The sequence below is a fragment of the Lagenorhynchus albirostris genome, chromosome 11 (genome assembly GCF_949774975.1).
Source record: "Lagenorhynchus albirostris chromosome 11, mLagAlb1.1, whole genome shotgun sequence".
Taxonomy (NCBI): domain Eukaryota; kingdom Metazoa; phylum Chordata; class Mammalia; order Artiodactyla; family Delphinidae; genus Lagenorhynchus; species Lagenorhynchus albirostris.
The window spans coordinates 59,113,807-59,131,554 of NC_083105.1; the positions used below are offsets into that span (position 1 = coordinate 59,113,807).

General features: G+C 51.9%; 2 protein-coding genes across 5 annotated transcripts in view; one reads left to right on the forward strand and one right to left on the reverse strand.

Annotated features, from left to right (window-relative positions):
- LOC132529447 (transmembrane protein 198-like) overlaps nt 1-17,481 on the reverse strand; it is a 37,848-nt gene extending 20,367 nt beyond the window's left edge. The window contains exons 1-5 of one of the 4 annotated variants that reach the window (XM_060165937.1): nt 17,291-17,481; nt 16,014-16,273; nt 14,860-15,441; nt 14,257-14,414; nt 13,026-14,134 (exon numbers count right to left, since the gene is read on the reverse strand). In XM_060165937.1, coding sequence (XP_060021920.1) covers nt 13,997-14,134; nt 14,257-14,414; nt 14,860-15,441; nt 16,014-16,188 — 1,053 coding nt within the window. In that variant the 5' untranslated portion in view covers nt 16,189-16,273; nt 17,291-17,481 and the 3' untranslated portion in view covers nt 13,026-13,996. Of the gene's footprint in view, nt 1-13,025; nt 14,135-14,256; nt 14,418-14,859; nt 15,442-16,013; nt 16,274-17,290 lie in introns of those variants that run through there. The other 3 variants (XM_060165936.1, XM_060165939.1, XM_060165938.1) reach the window with 3 other exon arrangements.
- Nucleotides 6,939-12,801, forward strand: MMP19 (matrix metallopeptidase 19). The gene is made up of 9 exons (XM_060165935.1): nt 6,939-7,178; nt 7,471-7,556; nt 8,446-8,576; nt 8,823-9,038; nt 9,511-9,756; nt 10,340-10,465; nt 11,295-11,459; nt 11,621-11,748; nt 11,929-12,801. The coding sequence occupies exons 1-9, from the start codon at nt 7,089-7,091 to the stop codon at nt 12,262-12,264; spliced, it is 1,524 nt and encodes a 507-aa protein (XP_060021918.1). The 5' UTR covers nt 6,939-7,088; the 3' UTR covers nt 12,265-12,801.
- Nucleotides 17,482-17,748: the final 267 nt, after the last annotated feature.

The following is a 17,748-nucleotide window of genomic DNA, read 5'->3' on the forward strand; positions in this document are numbered from 1 at the left end:
TCAGCAGACAGTTTAAAGTACTCAAAGGTAAAAAAAAGAAACCTATTGACATAGAATTCTATATTTAGTTTTACATGGCATAAACATGGCTGCTGGAAGTCACCCATTTGACCCTGTGGAAGGGGGACAGAGAAGGGGTAATCATTGTGAGATGGACAAATACCCTGAGGAAGTAACCACCACAGTTATGTACATACACCTCTACCCTCTACATATTCATTTTCATGATCTATCTGGGAATTTTGGCAGAAAAGGTTTTTTTCCCCGGGGTTTATGATATACTTTATTTAAAAAAAATTTTTTTTTTTGGCTGTATTGGGTCTTCGTTGATGCTCGCGGGCTTTCTCTAGTTGTGACGAGCGGGGGCTACTCTTCGCTGCAGTGCGCAGGCTTCTCATTGCCATGGCTTTTCTTGTTGTGGAGCACAGGCTCTAGGCACTCTGGCTTCAGTAGTTGTGGCACGTGGGCTCAGTAGTTGTTGCTCGCAGGCTCTAGAGCGCAGGCTCAGTGGTTGTGGCGCATGGGCTTAGTTGCTCTGCAGCATGTGGGATCTTCCTGGACCAGGGCTTGAACCCGTGTGCCCTGCACTGGCAGGTGGATTCTTAGCCACTGCCCCACCAGGGAAAGCCCCTATTTTTAAAATTTTTATTGGGGTATAGTTGATTTACAATGTTGTGTTAGTTTCAGGTTTACAACAAAGTGAACCTGTTATACATACATATATCCACTCTTTTTTAGATTCTTTTCCCATATAGGCCATTACAGAGTATTGAGTAGAGTTCCCTGTGCTATACAGTAGATCCTTATTAGTTCTTTATTTTATATATAGTAGTGTGTATGTGTCAATTGGCAGGAAAGTTTAAAAAGCACTGACAGAGTCAATAAGTAAAGCAATGAACGACAGCTGAATACTCATTCTTTGTATTTGTCTAGTCAGAAAAGCAACTTTCAATTTGCCTTCAATACATGACCTTAATCTAAGCTGGGTTTGGTTTCATGTGCTTCTTCAGCTCCCCAACCTGACTGCCCTTCTCTCTTGCTTCTCTTTGACACTCTTTTTGCCACTGGCCACCACCATTGGCCTCACATTGGCCTCTTGCCAACCAGTTCTTTCTGATCTTATTGATCACCATGGCTACTCTGGTCAGTGGCCAGCCTTACTTTGTGGCCAGCGATCAACTGGATAGTTTTCCACCTGTTCCAGCTTTTGGTTTTCAAAGATCTCTCTGATTTTTCCTCCCAGTGTGCTTCCTTCCCATCAAAATCTGGCTTCCTTTTTGAAAGTAGGCAGATAGTTATGTATCATCCCAATTTTTTATAACATAGAAGCATCACTCCCGTGATAACACACATGTGCGCACACACACACACTAGGGGTCTTACAAAACTGGGTAACAGGCAAGCGCACATTTGTAGGAATAGCTTCTGTATAAAAAAAAAATCTGAGAATACAGTCTTCCTTAGGATCAATGGTCTTCTTTCTCAGCTATCTTTTCCCATTTCCCTTTTCAGAAACTTCCTTCACAGCTGAGGAGTGGTGCTCCCTATGCCAAAGCAGCTCCAACTCAGGCTGGAATATGGTGTCTCTGTCACTTTTAAGTCCTTGAGCTCTTTCGTCCTCACTCTGTGCAGGATATACTTGTAATGTGTCAATGCTTCCCCCATTGTCAAACTAATGAGTTCACTACAGAGCAAAAACAAAACTACACTGGTGAACACCCACTATTTTTCTGAAGTAAGTTAGGGGCAAAACAGGGGATGCAGAAGAGAACTGTCTCCCTACATACCCCCTCCACCCAGGTCAAGGGCAGCCTTCTCACCCCAACATCCCTCTCCTCCGCAGTTGCTGCCCTGACAGAAAACAGAGAAACTTGTGTCTTTCCCAAGGTCTCCGTCCCACATCTAGTTACTACCTTCTTCAAAAGGGGAAGTCAGTGTTGAACTCCTTCCCTGGCTAACCCCCTATCAAACACTTTTGCCAACACCAAAGGGAGCCAAATGTGGCTTTTCCAGGCCCATGACAGTCCCCAAACATTGCGGCAGACCTGGGGTCACAGAGTGAGGACAGAAGGCCAAATTGCTCCCCAACATCCCACTTCACTTGGGAAAATCAATAAAGATCAGTTTGGGTTTTGTTAAGGAAAAGGCTGCCATTCCCAGAAGGAGGAAAAATCCTTTGTGTTACCATCATTTCCTTATCATCCCAGATGCTGAAAGAACACTTACACTCATTCCTCTACTCCCTTCCTTATTTCAGATGCTAGAATTTATCCTCTCATGCAGCCCTTTGGCACTGTGCTGGGTAATGGGACCACCAGCAGAAGCCTCCAGCATCTCCAGGGGAGTCCTGTGGGATAACACCTTTGTATGTGGATTGGAGAAGGGGAGCAGACCTTGGTCTCCCCAACACTTGACAGGAACCGAAGAGCTCAGGGATTTGAGTCTGATGTCCTCTCAACCGAGCCAGTTTAGGCTAGTGCCTGCGCGGGTGGGAGGGAATGCCAGAAAGTGTTTGTAATGGGGGTTGAGGAAGTTTGGGGTATCCTGGGAACAGAATATGCTGGCCCAGGCCTGAGCCATCCCCAAGCCCCTCCCACTTCCCGGTTAGTAACCAGATCCAGCTGTGCACAGTCCTGGCCATCGCTTCCCATCTGGCTTCTAGGAACTCATAACTAATTAAAGGAGTGTGTGTGTTTGTTGGGGGAGGGGTCCTCTTAAAAACAGAGGTTTCCAAGATAACAGCTTGGTGAGAACTCAATCCCATTCAGCCAGGCAAACTGCCCTCTCTCCTGACCCCCTCAGGGCCCTGAGGGGAAAACAGGCCAGAGGCTGACACTATATTTCTCCCACGTTTCTCTAGATCAAGAGCAGTATCTAGGCCAGCCCTAACTTGGTTACACCCTACGTTTTTCTCACCTCCAGTTTCCAGTTTCAGACCCCAGACTTGCTCTTGATATACCAGAATGTCCAGCCCTCCAGGTCACCCCGTTAGGGTGAGGATGCTGTCAGAGGGGGGCGGGTGATTCGGAGATTGGCTTCTCCTGGGCTTAGAGACCTCTGCCAACCTTTGCCCTTCACCCACAGCCCCATAGCTCCTGAACATGAGAAAATACTCTCAGAATCTTACCTACTTCCTGCCGCTACAGTTTAAAATATTTTAATTAAAAATATTTCTATACAAACTCTTCTCCCACAATCTGTGGGCAGAGAGGGAAAGCAGTTTGCAGGATGGGAGCAAGCCCGCCAAAGAACCCAGGAGTTCTTTCTCTCAGACTCAAGTTCTCTGGGGCAGGCAGACCACATGTCCTAACCCTTCGCACACATTCACACATGTCCCCCAGTGAGAGATGACAAATTCAGAGGGAAAAAGAGCTGGGTCAGCTCGGCTCAGGGGGTGGGGACTGGCGGAAATGGAGGTCATTATGCCTTTATGGGAACAGTTAGTCACGCAGTCTTGCACACATGCCCAGCTTGCAGTTCCTGGCTCTAAGGGGTTTGTTTGGGGGCCTGTGGAAACTCTTGGGAGACTGCGAAGATCATAGCTTGGGCCTGAGGCTCTGCTGCTTCTTCCTAGCTGTGTGACCCAAAGTAACCTGTTAGAGACTCAGTCTCCTTTTCCATAGAAGGTGATAATACCAGCCCACAGGGCTGTTGTCGAGATTTAAATGAGATAAACTATTTGGCAAATTTTACTGTTTCACTCTGTTCTTTCCCTGGCTCCTTAGTGTCTAGAATGTGGCTCCGAGGCCAGCGTGAGCGCCCACCCTTTACCTTTTATAATAACCATTATCTCTCTCACTAACGTACTAACATACACTCCTAAGCATTATTCCCCCACCCCCGCTTTTTTTTGTTGTTGTTGTTGCTATATGAGGTGCCCAAGGGGAGGGAGTAATCTGCTATCACATTCATCTTACTTTACTCCTTTCCCTTTCCCCACACCCTTCTCAGCTCCTGTCCCTCCCCCACTATGCTCACTACTTCCTTTCACTTTCTGTCTCATCCCACCCACAGTCTCCATCCAGGGGCTGAGGCTGGGCTGGCAGAGCTGGAGCTGAACTCTGAGCCACTGACAGTTCCAAGTAAATGCATCAAAATATTACTAGTGGTTTTCTTCTGGGTAGAATTTACTGGTGGTTTTCATTCTCTTCCTTGCTTGTTTTGGTATTTTCCAAATTTACTATAATGAGCAATGGATATCTTATTCAGAAAAAAAAGAAATAGAAGGCTTCCCTGGTGGTGCAGTGGATAAGAATCTGCCTGCCAATGCAGGGGACACAGGTTCGATCCCTGGTCCAGGAAGATCCCACATGCCACGGAGCAACTAAGCCCGTGCGCCACAACTACTGAGCCTGTGCTCTAGAGCCTACAAGCCACAACTACTGAGCCCGCGCACCTAGAGCCCGTGCTCCACAACAAGAGAAGCCACCACAATGAGAAGCCCGTGCATCGCAACAAAGAGTAGCCCCTGCTCGCCACAACTAGAGAAAGCCCACGTGCAGCCACGAGGACCCAACACAGCCAAAAGTAAATAAAATAAAAATTTGAAAAAAAGAAAAAAATAGAGAACACTTTAATCAGAAAAAAATATATAATTTTCAATTGGCCCATGTCCTCTTCTCAAAAGAAGAGGGATTGAGGGATGGAGGGGTGGAAAGAGGAAGAGAAGGGCAGGGCTGAGAAAAGCCCTGCAGGGGGCTGAATGGAGCTGGTTCCCAAGCTTCCTCGTTTCCTGGGGGCAGCAGCCTTGATCATGGCCTCAGTCACAGCCTCTGTTACTCATCAGTCAGAGGCTATGTCCTTGCTTGCCCGTCACTGGCCATTTGGGACTTAGTCACTTGATTATTATTCAGTTGCGTGCTGAGTGGGTCAAGAGGACCAGCATCATTGAGGGCAACGATATGAGTCAGGAGGATCCCCCGCCTCCATCCTGGGGTGTGAAGGGTTCCCCTGTGGCCTGCCAGCCTTGCAGCCTGGGATGTGGGGAAGGGCTCAGAACTGGGGTCCCACTGAAAACATGAGTTCAGTAACCCCTTCCCCCATTCCTATCCCTACTTCCCTGTGCATTTGAATGGTATGTAAGTGTTGTGTGATGCACAGGTGATGGTGGAAACTTCAGTGGCTCCTAACCACTTAGAGAACAAAGCTCTAAGAGTCAGCTTGGTGCATGGAAAGAGTGCGGGTTAGGAGTTGGCAGAGGGATTTGAATATATGCCAGGCCAGTTAGGAGTTCCATGTCCTTAGTCAAGTTTCCCTCTCTGAATCTCCATTTCCTCTCTTTAAAAAATGGCCAGAGGGACTGCCCTGGTGGTGCAGTGGATAAGAATCTGCCTGCCAATGCAGGGGACACGGGTTCGATCCCTGGTCCGGGAAGATCCCACGTGCCACGGAGCAACTAAGCCCGTGCGCCACAACTACTGAGCCTGCGCTCTAGAGCCCCTGAGCCACAACTACTGAGCCCATGTGCCACAACTACTGAAGCCCGTGCTCCTAGAGCCCATGCTCCACAACAAGAGAAGCCACCACAATGAGAAGCCCATGCACTGCAACAAAGAGCAGCCCCCACTCACCACAACTAGAGAAAGCCCATGTGCAGCAACGAAGACCCAACACAGCCATAAATAAATAAATTAATTAATTAAAAAAAAAGAATAATTCCTCCCTCATAGGAGGATAGTGAGAATTAAACGAGATAATATATGAATCACCTAACACAAAGTAGTTCTTTAACTGTAAGGTTTTCTTTTCTTTCTTACATAGTATTCAAGACGGTCTCTAAACTCTGGCTCCCAGCCACTCTCCCAGCCTGGTCATTCATTTGACAGACATATTAAGCAGCACCCGAAGCACTGACCTAGCCTGGGGTAGGAACGAAGCACAGCCTCAGAACCTCTCACTGGGTACAGCTGGCTTTTTTCCCCTCTGCACTTTTGCTCAAGACCTGCACTGTCCCTGTTCCTCAGGACTCTTTTACTCCATCCAACTCATAGCCAGCCTTCACAGCCCAGCTCAAAGCCTGCCTCCTCTGCGAGCCTTCCCACAGCCCCATGGCCCTCAGGCTGGGGCACCCCCTGCCTGGCACCCTGGTTCCCCTCATTTCAGGTGCTTGTGTTGGTCTCACCCTATCTGTAATGTCCCTGCAGGCAGGCTCTGGCCCTTTACTTCCTTGTATCCTTGTTATCCCTCCCCGCAACCCACACATTCCAGGTACATTAAATGCTTGAAATGATGACTTTTTTTTTTTTTTTTTTTTTTGCGGTACGCAGGCCTCTCACTGCTGTGGCCTCTCCTGTTGCGGAGCACAGACTCCGGACGCACAGGCTCAGTGGCCATGGCTCACGGGCCCAGCCGCTCTGCGGCACGTGGGATCTTCCCGGACCGGGGCACGAACCTGTGTCCCCTGCATCAGCAGGCGGACTCTCAACCACTGCGCCACCAGGGAAGCCCGAAATGATGACTTTTTATTAAAGCAGACACAAGCAGGTTTCAAGAGCATCTGAATTCCCAACTTGGTTTTGGATGCAAAGAAACTGAGATCTCATCCTTCATTCCTTCACCTGAAACCCAAGCACCTAAGCAACTTGCTTCCTACCTCTTAGTTTTATTATTATTTTTCCTATCCTAGAGCAGACAGGGAGACATGAAGGTTGCAGACGAGGGGTTTGCTACCCAAGGGTCACTGGGGCACAGGAATGTCCAGCTTCAGAGGATGGCCATGGTCCCTCTCCCTAGTCTTTGCAGATATTCTGCCTCTGATCCTGCCAGGATACCCACCCACAGGACAATATGGAAAGTCTTTCGGTCTCCAGCAGAGGACCCTGGGGGATAGGGTTGGAGGCTCTTCTTGACTTCCGCTCTCTGGCAGGGCAGAGGTTAATGGTGAATTGCAACACATCTCTGGGCTGAGTCACCTCCTACTGACGCTCCCCCCAATTGCCCTCCTCTGAAGTTTTATGAAGAGGACCAGAGACTAGAGAGTGAAAAGAACTGAAGGGAAGAGACCCCCACCTAGCCCTGCTCCCCCAGGCTCCCAGAAATCTCAGGGCAGAGGGCACAAACAGCCTCTGGAGCTCTTGCCTGGTGGGACCATGAACTGGCAGCGGCTGTGGCTGGGCTTCCTACTCCCCATGACAGTCTCGTGCTGGGCCCTGGGGCCTGGAGAGAGGGAGGCAGCAGTGGTGAGTGCCCTGGGAAGGTCAGACCCAGGCTGGGGGAGGGATGGAGGAACTGCTCCATGGTCCCATCCAAGCCTCCCTTCTGACCTACAACTGCCTTCCTTTCCCTTCCTTCCTCTATTCCATGATCCACCCCTACCCATCTCCACTCCTTCCCCTTTTTCCTCCCCTAACGTGCCTCTCCTTTAGTCCTTCCACGTCTGTCCCCTCCTGTCCTTATGGGCTGTTAGGTCACTTAGAGCTTCACCCAGAGACTGACCTCCTTTTATTCTGCTGACCCCTACCCTCATCATAGGATTACTTGTTGCAATACGGGTACCTACAGAAGCCTCTAGAAGGACCTGATGACTTCAGGCCAGAAGATATCATAGAAGCTCTGAGGTGAGAGGTCATAAGGTGCATGCCTTCAGGGTCAAGGTCACAAGGTCTCCTTTCTCTCTTCTAAACCCTTTCAGTCCCCAGGCCCACCTCTGCTTAACCCAGGTCCACGCTGGGGATCTAGGGAATGGGTGGTGGGGCCTGGGGTGAGATGGGGATTCAAAGATGAGGGCACCGTCATTGGATCTTCCTAGGCCCTAAGCACTTCTTTGGAGGCTCCATGCCATGTTCTATCCAAAATACTATTATTTGGTCACATTCCACATGAAGTATAATTTATATGTAAAACTGTGAGTTGAGTTGGAGCTGAGTTGTTGACATGATGTTGCCTTTCGTAAACATTTGATATGGGATTTATTTATTTCTATTTTGAAGTTTTCATATTTTGGATCTAATGGGTCATTTTTCTTTCTGCTCTCAGATATGTTCCCAGGCCCTTGAAAAGTCACAGTACCTGCGGCGCCTGATGGATGAAATTGCCCCAGAGCAGGCTGGGCTGGGAGGGACGGGTCCAGCCAGGAGGGGAGAAAGCAAAGGGAGGACAGGCCCTCAGGTGGCAGCAGTGGTGGGAGAGTCTCCAGAGCAGGAGGCAGGACACTTACCTAGATCAGAAGGAGGTTAGAAATTGCAGTAGAGGAAGAAGGCAACGCCAGATGGCACTTTACCCAAATAAGAGCATGAACACAGGAGGTGAAGCTGGAGTATTGCCTTTATGCAGAACAGGAAGTCCCAATTATAAGGACTGGATCCTGGAGTGATCCCATCAGCTTCAGAGCTTTTGGGCCATTCTCAGCCACCACCTTGGGCAGCGGGGGGCCAAAGAGCTATCCCCTGTTCTCAGTCATTCCAGATGCCCCTTCCCTGCTGGATCCATCCCTCTCCCTCTTTCTAGAGCTTTTCAGGAAGCATCTGAGCTGCCAGTCTCAGGTCAGCTAGATGACGCCACGAGGGCCCGTATGAGGCAGCCCCGTTGTGGTCTGGAGGACCCCTTCAACCAGAAGACCTTTGAATACCTGCTGCTGGGTGAGGGCTGAGCCTGGGAAAGGGAGGGAGAGGAGGGGTTGGCATGGCTGTGGAGCACAGGTGGCACTGAGACAGCCTGGATGAGCTCAGTGTTGAATGGATGGTCACCTGGTTATTAACTGATCATCACTTGCCTGGAGGGGTTGTTTCACAGCTTTGCTAAGGGAGTGCCCAGACTCAGGGGAACTCTTCGGAGCTGGCAAAAGTATCTGTGCTTCTAATCTATTTTCTGGTCCAATTAACCAGGCCGCTGGAGAAAGAAGCACCTGACCTTCCGCATCTTGAACCTGCCCTCCACCCTCCCATCCTACACAGCCCGGGCAGCCCTGCTTCAAGCCTTCCAGTACTGGAGCAATGTGGCTCCCTTGACCTTCCGGGAGGTGAAGGCTGGCTGGGCTGATATCCGCCTCTCCTTCCATGGCCGCCAAAGCCCATACTGCTCCAGTACCTTTGATGGGCCTGGTAGGCACCAGCTCTCAACTCTCACTTCACAGACCTCTGTCCCCTTGAGTCAGTGACTCTGGAACCTTAATGTCAGGCCACCCCCATGCTCAACTGTACCCTACACTCTCTAACCACCTTCTAATATTCCCTTGGGGAGCAGCATGTCACCTCCCTGGGGCCTTACCAAGCCTCTTCTTTGAAGCTTATGCCTTCTTTGTTGGTTTAAGTTCCTCTGCTCAAGGCATACCTCAAAGAGGACAGGGCCAGAGATGACAGAGTGGCTGGGAGGTAAAGGGACAGAGTGATGGGCATCCCTGAGAGAACGGAGTGATGACAGCGGAATCTGAACGGAGTGAGAGGTATCCAAGAGACAGTGAATATACATGGGGGAATTTTAAGGGAATGGAGTAATTGGAGTTTATAACAGGCAGGGGATGCTCCACCCTAGGAGACTCTGACCTCCTTCCTGTCTACCTTTGCCTTTGTCCAGGGCGGGTCCTGGCCCATGCCGACATCCCAGAGCTGGGCAGTGTGCACTTTGATGAAGATGAGCTCTGGACTGAGGAGACCTACCGGGGGGTGAACCTGCGCATCATTGCAGCCCACGAACTGGGCCACGCCCTGGGGCTTGGGCACTCCCGATACACCCAGGCCCTCATGGCCCCTGTCTATGCTGGCTACCGGCCCCACTTCAAGCTGCACCCGGATGATGTGGCTGGGATCCAGGCTCTCTATGGTCAGTCCTTTCCCCTAGTGATCGTGAAGGTCAGTCTGACCAGTATCTCTTCAGGCATGAAGAGACAGGTCTAATCTTCATGGAGGGAAATGGCTTGGCTTCTTTCTCTTCCTCCTGCCCAGTTACTTGGCCTTCTTCATTTTCAGGAGCTGTTTTTCTTTCCTTTTTTTTTTGGCCTTGCCGCATGGCTTGTGGGATCTCAGTTCCCCAACCAGGGATTGAACCCAGGCCACGAGGCCGCTGCAGTGGAAGCCCGGAATCCTAACCACTAGGCCACTAGGGAACTCCCAAGAGCTGTTTTTCTGACACTTCCAGGTCTAATCTTTCTGCCAGAGCTCTCTCCCCTCATACCTGTTCTAGGGGATGAAGAATGAACATTCCAGCAAACCCCCTTCTCCCTTTCTAGTGCCTCTCAAAACTAAAAACATGTCTCCTGCTGATATCAATATGATCTTTCCTCCCACCAAGGAAAGCTCTCTAGGTTTCCCTTTTCCTCTCTATGGGACCTCTGAGCTGAACTTACAGTAGAAGAGTGGGGAGGCCAGTGCCTTCTCTCCCTGAGCAGGATTATGTTACCTTGCAGGCAAGAAAAGCCCAGAGACAGAGGATGAAGAAGAAGAGACGGAGCTCCCCACTGTACCCCAAGTGCCCACAGAACCCAGTCCCATGCCAGACCCCTGCAGTGGTGAACTGGACGCCATGATGCTGGGTAAGACCCTTCTCCTCTAGGCTGTAGGCAGGCAGTGGGGTGGCCTGCTGACCTTGACATGGGAGTGACATTGGACCTCGGCGTGAGCAATGGCAGTTTACCACCAGACAGGGGTTGGTGGCCATGGAAGGAGGCATGTGGTATGGGGAGGGAGGATTCAGAACCAAATTAAAGGTGGGCCAGGCTGGAATTTACCTCTGCTGCCACCCTATGAGGGCCACTAAAAATATCTGGAAATACAGCAGGATGGAGAAAACAGTCTTAACTGGAATGTCTATTAGAGAGGGTGTTATACCCACATGGAAGTACAACTTGGAAGCCACCTGGGGTAGGAGGGGAGGTCCCCAAGGGGGAGCAGCTACCTGCAGGGCTTTTGTTTTGTTTTGTTGGGCCAGGGCTGATTTGCTGTGAACAATAAAGGAGAGGCTGAACACTGGGTCCTCCTTCTCTGCCCTTAATCTTCTCTCTGAATTAAAGTTGAATGAATTTTTGAGAAATCAGCCTGTGAGAGGACAGCAAATGATTAGTCTGCCTGAGATACCCACAAGTCTTTATTTGACCTCTGCCTTTTTTTTTTTTTTTTTTTTTTTTTTTTGCTTTACGCGGGCCTCTCACTGCTGTGGCCTCTCCCGCTGCGGAGCACAGGCTCCGGATGCGCAGGCTCAGAGGCCATGGCTCACGGGCCCAGCCGCTCCGCGGCATGTGGGATCCTCCCGGACCGGGGCACGAACCCGCGTACCCTGCATCGGCAGGTGGACTCTCAACCACTGCGCCACCAGGGAAGCCCGACCCCTGTCTTTTTGACTTGTTGACACGCTTATGCTCTCAGGGCCCCGAGGGAAGACCTACGCTTTCAAGGGAAACTACGTGTGGACCGTGACAGATTCAGGGCTGGGTCCCTTGTTCCAAGTGTCTGCCCTTTGGGAGGGGCTCCCAGGAAACCTGGATGCTGCTGTCTACTCTCCTCGGACGCAATGGATTCACTTCTTTAAGGGTGAGGGGACTAGTTTACAGTGTGTTACCTGAGGAGGGCCTATAATCAGGGAATCCATAAAAGGAGGGAGGGATGAGAAGTTTCTGAGACGGTGGAATGGAGGAACTGAAAGCTATCACCTGGCGACAGAGGTGTCTTGTTCTTTCCTTACATGCTCTCAGGAGACAAGGTGTGGCGCTACGTTAATTTCAAGATGTCTCCTGGCTTCCCTAAGAAGCTGAATAGGGTAGAACCCAACGTGGATGCTGCTCTCTATTGGCCTCTCAACAAAAAGGTGTTCCTCTTTAAGGTATGAAGTTCAAAGCAAGGGCAAATCCCTTCTTAGGAGGGGCGGGCTACCTCACACGGAGAAGCAGACTTGCTCTTGAAGGGAGTTCTTCTGCAGCTGCTGTGGGCTGAGGGTAGACCTCTGGGGGGTCCCTAAGCTCTCTTCTCATCCTCCTTTTCTCCCTGTCTGCCCCACACCTAGGGTTCCGGTTACTGGCAGTGGGACGAGCTGGCCCAAACTGATTTCAGCCGCTACCCCAAACCAACCAAGCGGTTGTTTACAGGAGTGCCAGACCAGCCCTCAGGCGCCATGAGTTGGCGGGATGGCCGCGTCTACTTCTTTAAGGGAAAACAGTACTGGAGCCTCAATCGGCAGCTTCGAGTAGAGAAAGGCTATCCCAGAGATATCGCCCACAACTGGATGCACTGTCGTCCCCAGACCCCAGACACCACCCCATCAGATGGGGACACCACTTCCTCAGCCACAGGAACAACCTTGGATACCACTTCCTTGGCCATAGATATCACATCACTTTGAACACTGACCACTCAGCCAGAGATACGATCTTGGACATTACCCCCTCAGTCACAGCCTCCACCACCCTTTTATTCCGTGGCAACGTCACCCTCCCAGAGATCTAAGACCTCAATCAAACGTCTGCTGCAGCACGAGCATGAACCATGGACCTCACGCCTCTAAATGTCCCAGCCCCAGCCACCACTCCCCTGTATTCTTTCCCTCCTGGGCAGTGACTCTCTAACTCAGCCCCCAAATCCATCCATTTCTTCCCCGTCTACTCTCTGGAGGACATTGGTAGAGGAAAGGCAGCCATTAGGCCTTTAGCTGACAGGAGGCCACAACTGGGAAAGCCTGGGTCCTGTTCTTCCTAGATAAAGTGCAAGAAAACAGCATAGCCAGTAAAATGAGCAACGGCTTTCTAATCCTTGAGAATCACATTTACTTGCTTATGACTTTGGGCAAGTTAATTAACCTCTTTAAGCCTTGGATTTCCCGTCTGCAAAATAAGGTTAATACCAATCCTGCAGGGTTGTTGCGTTAAATGAAATACCATATGTGAAGTGCCTGGAGCATTTGTGCTTAATAAAGGTTAACTTCATGAGAGAGCAGTGAACAACTCTTCCTCTGGCTGTGCGTGTGCAGCTCCTACGGTAGTCCAGTCTGATAAAGGTACCCTCATCAGATCTTTAAGGGACAGAGGACTTGTCAGTATGGCTAACCCTTTGTTCTGGGGTGCAAAGAAAGAAAAGAGCAGCAACAGTAGAGGCTGGACTCCCTGATTCAATGTTCAATGCCATTTTATTCACATGCTCCCGTGTTCTTCCTCCCTCCCATCATAACCCTGCTTCCCCGGGGCAGGGACATATCTTCCTTCATGCTGTCTGGGGAACCAGGGTACAGACTTTGGGCAGGAGAATCAGGGGTAGTGGAGAGTTAGAATGGGTTAGTGGCTGGGACAATGTTCTGGTTAAGGAGATTAGTGTCACCTATGATGAGAGGCAGAGAAGGCACTTGTCTTCCACGCAGCCCTGAAGACCAGGCTCCTTTGGGCAAAAGGGCAAGACTCTGGCATGTGGGCCAATGCTCTCTCCTTGGAGCAAGAAGCCAGCTTTGGGAGAAGGGGGGTGCTGAGCCAGGCACTGCCCTGTGGCCTTCCCCACATTAAGAAGAAGGGAAAGGGAAGCACCATGGAGGACAGTACCCCCAACTGAGGTAGGAGAAGGGGGCTTGAGCCTACGGGGTCCAGAGGGAAAGGCTAACCAGGAACCCAACTGCCCCCTAATGAGGGACCTGGGGATTAGGGACCCTTGAGCTCCTCTGTTGCCCTTCTCCCCATCAAAAAGCTATCAAGTGCTTTAGGAGGCTTCCTGATTTTCTTTAGGTCCTACAAAAACGAAACCCCTTATTTTACCATTGTGAGGCAAACTGAGGCGGGTATATAGAAGGCTATCTGGGTAACGGTCCTCCTTGGTTTAGTTTGGAGGGAATTAGGGAGTCAGTTACTTTAGGGACCAGGGCACCTCTATTATTGGACGGAGGTATGTACTCACATTTCCATTCGTCTCCCTTCCCTACAAGATTCTTCTCTATCTGTACCTAAAACATATCCCTACAGGGCTGCTCTGGGTTGGAGCACAGATTCCATCCCCAAGAGGTGGGGAGTTTGTGTTGGATCCTGTGGGCCCAGGCCCTGCCCACCTAGTGTTCCCAGGCCCTTGCTAGGGGTGAGAGCATCAGTGGAGGTTTAGGCTCAGGTCCGGGTGGAACCAGAAAGTGTGGTGAGGGGTACAGTGGAACCACAGTCAGAATCCAGGTCCAGGACAGTGTGGGGAGCTGTGGCCTGGGTGCCTGGTCCCAGCTGGCGCTCTCGAAGGCTCTGGAGATAGCTCTGGAGGGGCACAGGGCAGAGAGGGCAGAAGAAAGGGCCTGGGTCAGAGCCCCCCTCCACCCTGAGCATCCCCATGTGCCCTCTCTCCCATGCCCCTGAGCACCCCCTACCCCTCCACTCACTGGAGCCAGACTGTCAGCAGGGCTCCGGGTGCTGGGGTGGAGCGGGCGCCGGTAGCTGCCCTCACAGAGCCCCACCCCAGGGGAGGTCCGGTGCCACTTAGCCTCTTGCTGACGGATCCGAAGGAGTTGGAGATGCCTTCGCTGGTGGCTCAAGACCACTGCTTGGGAGGGGGCAATACAGACTCAGGGAGGCCTCTTTAGACTCTGAAACCCACCCCCAAATACACTCATACTCTAGAGAAACCCATTCAGTGTCCCTGTTACGTCTCTCTCAAATCTCATTCCCCCTCCAGTTATTCTAAAGAAAGTTTTCTTTGTAATCCTCCTACCCTTTCCTTCTGGACTTCCCTGACACCTTCCTTTTCTTCCATATCAGTCCCCAGTAACTCTTCCCTGCACCCCCCTCCCCCGACAATGACTCTTCTCATTCTTACCCAGAACTTTGGCTCCTCCAACTCTGTCTTCAAAGCCCTGCCCCATTCACCTTAGACAACTCTGCCTTTTGCCTCAAGTGGATTTTCCCCCTTCCCCTCCTCAAGTCTGGGAACCAGGGACAAGAGAAGGCACAGGTTGGCTGCTTTCTGTACCATGGCAGTAACTCACCATTGGTGTGGCCTCCACGTTCCTCATCCATGAGCTTCCACTGGGCCAGGGCCCCAAGGGCCCCCAGGGCTGGCCAGGTCCCCAGCAAGACCCAGCTATACCAGCAGAGAGGAGGCAAGGCTGGAAGTGCCTGCAAGCGCTGGCCCAGCCGACTGCCCAGTGCCAGCCCCTCCAGGAAGTAGTCAGCACAGGCCACCAGCACCGCAGCACCCAGCAGGGCTGTGCCCAGAACTGTGAATGGACGTGGCCACCGAAGTGTGAGCAGGGCTCCCAGCAGTGCCAGCCCCACCAGCCCCCCGGCCGGCACCCAGGCTGAAGGTGGTTGGTAGATGGGCTCAGTGCCCAGCAGGACCCCGGCGCCCAGGGTTAGGCCTAGCAGGAGACCAGTCAGGAAGAGACCGACACTGCGAACCAGCATGGTGACTAGGCCGCAGAGGAGTCCGATGCCTAGCGCAATGCCCGCGCTCACCTCCAGGCTCAGCTGTGTCTCTAGCACACGCTCCTTGTGGCACAGCAGGAAGATCACCAGGGCTCCTGATAGCAGGCCGGAGAGAAACATCACTGCCTTGAAGCAGCGGTAGCCTGGGAAGGGAGGCAGGAGGCACTGAGAGGCAGAAAGAGGTCTCCAGGGATGGCTCTGATGAATCAGGAGGGAGAGGAATGGCTGACCAGAGGAGCAGAAGGCAGGAGCAGCACACACAGGGACCTCAAGGCAAAGGGCAGAAAGGGATCATCTAGGGAGGGTAGGGACTTTTCAGGAACTGAGAGAGGATGGGAGAGCAAATCAGCAGGTAAGACGGTAAGACGGATGCATTGAGGGGAATAAGTACAGAAACAAGGTTTCGTCCTTCCAGGGATGGTAGATGGGAAGAAATCGGCACAGGCTGGTTCAGATTATTGGGGAAGGGTGAAGAAGCCTTAAGCATAGAGGGTAATTTGGGAATGGAATCCTGAGGTAGGAGGCAAGGCTCAGAGCTGGAGGGTGTGGGCATGGGGGATGAAAAAGAGCTGGCAAGAGCAGATCAGCCACACTGAAGGTAGCATCCCCCGACAGAGGAGGAGAGGTGGCTCAGGAGCAAAGGAGAAAGTTGGCATCATCCTTGAGGGTGACGGTCTTGGGCAGCTGCCCCCCAGAACCCTGGCCCTGCCCTCACCGAAGCAGCAGTAGATGATTCCAAAGCAGCAGCAAAGAGCACACACCAGGGCGGGTGCCAATTCAGGATTGTCCTGGGGTTTCAAGACACATCTTGGGTCTGGAGGCTCTGGGAGTTGTTGATTAAAGGGCCTGGGGTCAGAGGTCATGGCCAGGGGCAGCAAGGCTTCCTCCATGGCCGAAGAGAAGGTGGTCACAGAGAGGGAGGTCAGTGTCAGCTCCTCTCATCCATCCATGAATGTCTTGAGGGGGCTGGGAAACCTGCAAGGGGGTAGGGGGCAGGAACTCAGGTGCCCATGAATCTTGAGGACTCTGTACCTCTATTTCTTTTAAAGAAAGGCCAATTTCAGGACGGAGCTTAGCCCTGCTGGGGTAACTGAAGAAACCTACAGGACCGGGTTAAGGGGAGCCAGCTGTCTCTTTATCACCCTCTGAAACAAGGACATTAAGTAGGACTTCAAATCTTATAAAGGTAATAAGTCTTTGTCCCCTGGCTTTTCAGGGTGGGGTGGGAGCAGTAGGAAGTCCTCGGTCTGTGGAGGGAGGGGCCTAGGGGTACTAGTGAGACTGGAGGCTAAAGACTCAGCAGCTTGTTCCAGCCGAAAAGAAAGCTTGCCCCATCTGCAGCTGGGACTCAAAATTATCACACTGGACTGGGAAGAATGGACTTAATAGAGGGGGGAGAAGGAGAAAGAAGGGGAGAGAATGAATCATGGTGGGGGTCTCCCGACAATTGCTCCAACCCAAGAGAAGGAAGAGGGGGAAAAATCAGACACCAAGAGTTTGAGACAAGAAATCAAGTAGAGACAGAAAGCCACACTTTATCAGGGTTTTGAAGCCTTGGCTTCAGGTGGAGGAGTTATTGGGGGAAGGGGCGTTCAGCCACAGTCCAACTCCCACGATCCCCCACCGACTAAGCAGGCACCTTGCCCACAGACATCATCTCACATCCTGGTAGTATTTTGCTCCTCCCCTCAGGACACTGGTGGGACTTTTCCTACCTCCCCCTTTCCCCTGGGGTGCCAGGGCTGCCAGTGGGATATGATCTCAGTTCCTGAAAGGAGAACACCAAGGAGGAGGGGCTGGCAGTGGGGGCACTATGGGAGTGGGGTAGGGTGGGTGCAGGCACTTCCCTTCAGCTGTCTTCTTTTGGACATCAAGGTCTTAACAAGCAGGAGAGTTGGCTTGGGCAATCCCTGGGGTTTCTCTCCCCAATCCGCTTGGAAGTCTGGGGACTCTAAACAAGGAGAGGTTTGGGAGGGGGTGTTAACTACTCACCACCCTGTCAGGGCTGAGGAGAGGAGGGGGTAGATGTGCTTCCCTAGACCCCCAGCTGCATCCCTGCCTGGAGTCCTAGGCGTTCAGGCGGCTGTCGGGCGTGGGTACCCGTAGGGCCACTCTGTTCGTTGCCCCCTAAACTCTTGCAAGTCGTAGCCCAAGCCCCGTGAGCTAAAAGCAACCAGCTTGGGGGCGGGGTGGGGGTGGGGGTGGAGGAAGGGGACAGGGTGGGGGGGGTGACATCACGGGGCGGGACCCTCCAACTCTTTTCCCTGTGTGTGGGGGGACCTAGTTTGCCTACGGCTCTAGGCTGGGATCAGAGACCCCCTTCCATAGCAGGGAACGGTGTTGGGGGAGCCACAAGAGGTTTGGGGAAAGGTCTCTGAATACTTAGGCGCTGACTCAACAACCAGAAGCTTTCAAAACCCCTACTGGTGTCCCAGCGCCCCCCTACTCCG

Bases quoted from the DNA above. Each gene is read 5' to 3' on its own strand.
- MMP19 (XM_060165935.1), top strand. From the start codon at position 7,089: ATGAACTGGCAGCGGCTGTGGCTGGGCTTCCTACTCCCCATGACAGTC. The intron at 8,577-8,822 runs GTGAGGGCTGAG...CCAATTAACCAG, and splicing joins CTTTGAATACCTGCTGCTGG to GCCGCTGGAGAAAGAAGCAC. The intron at 11,749-11,928 runs GTATGAAGTTCA...CCCCACACCTAG, and splicing joins AAAAGGTGTTCCTCTTTAAG to GGTTCCGGTTACTGGCAGTG.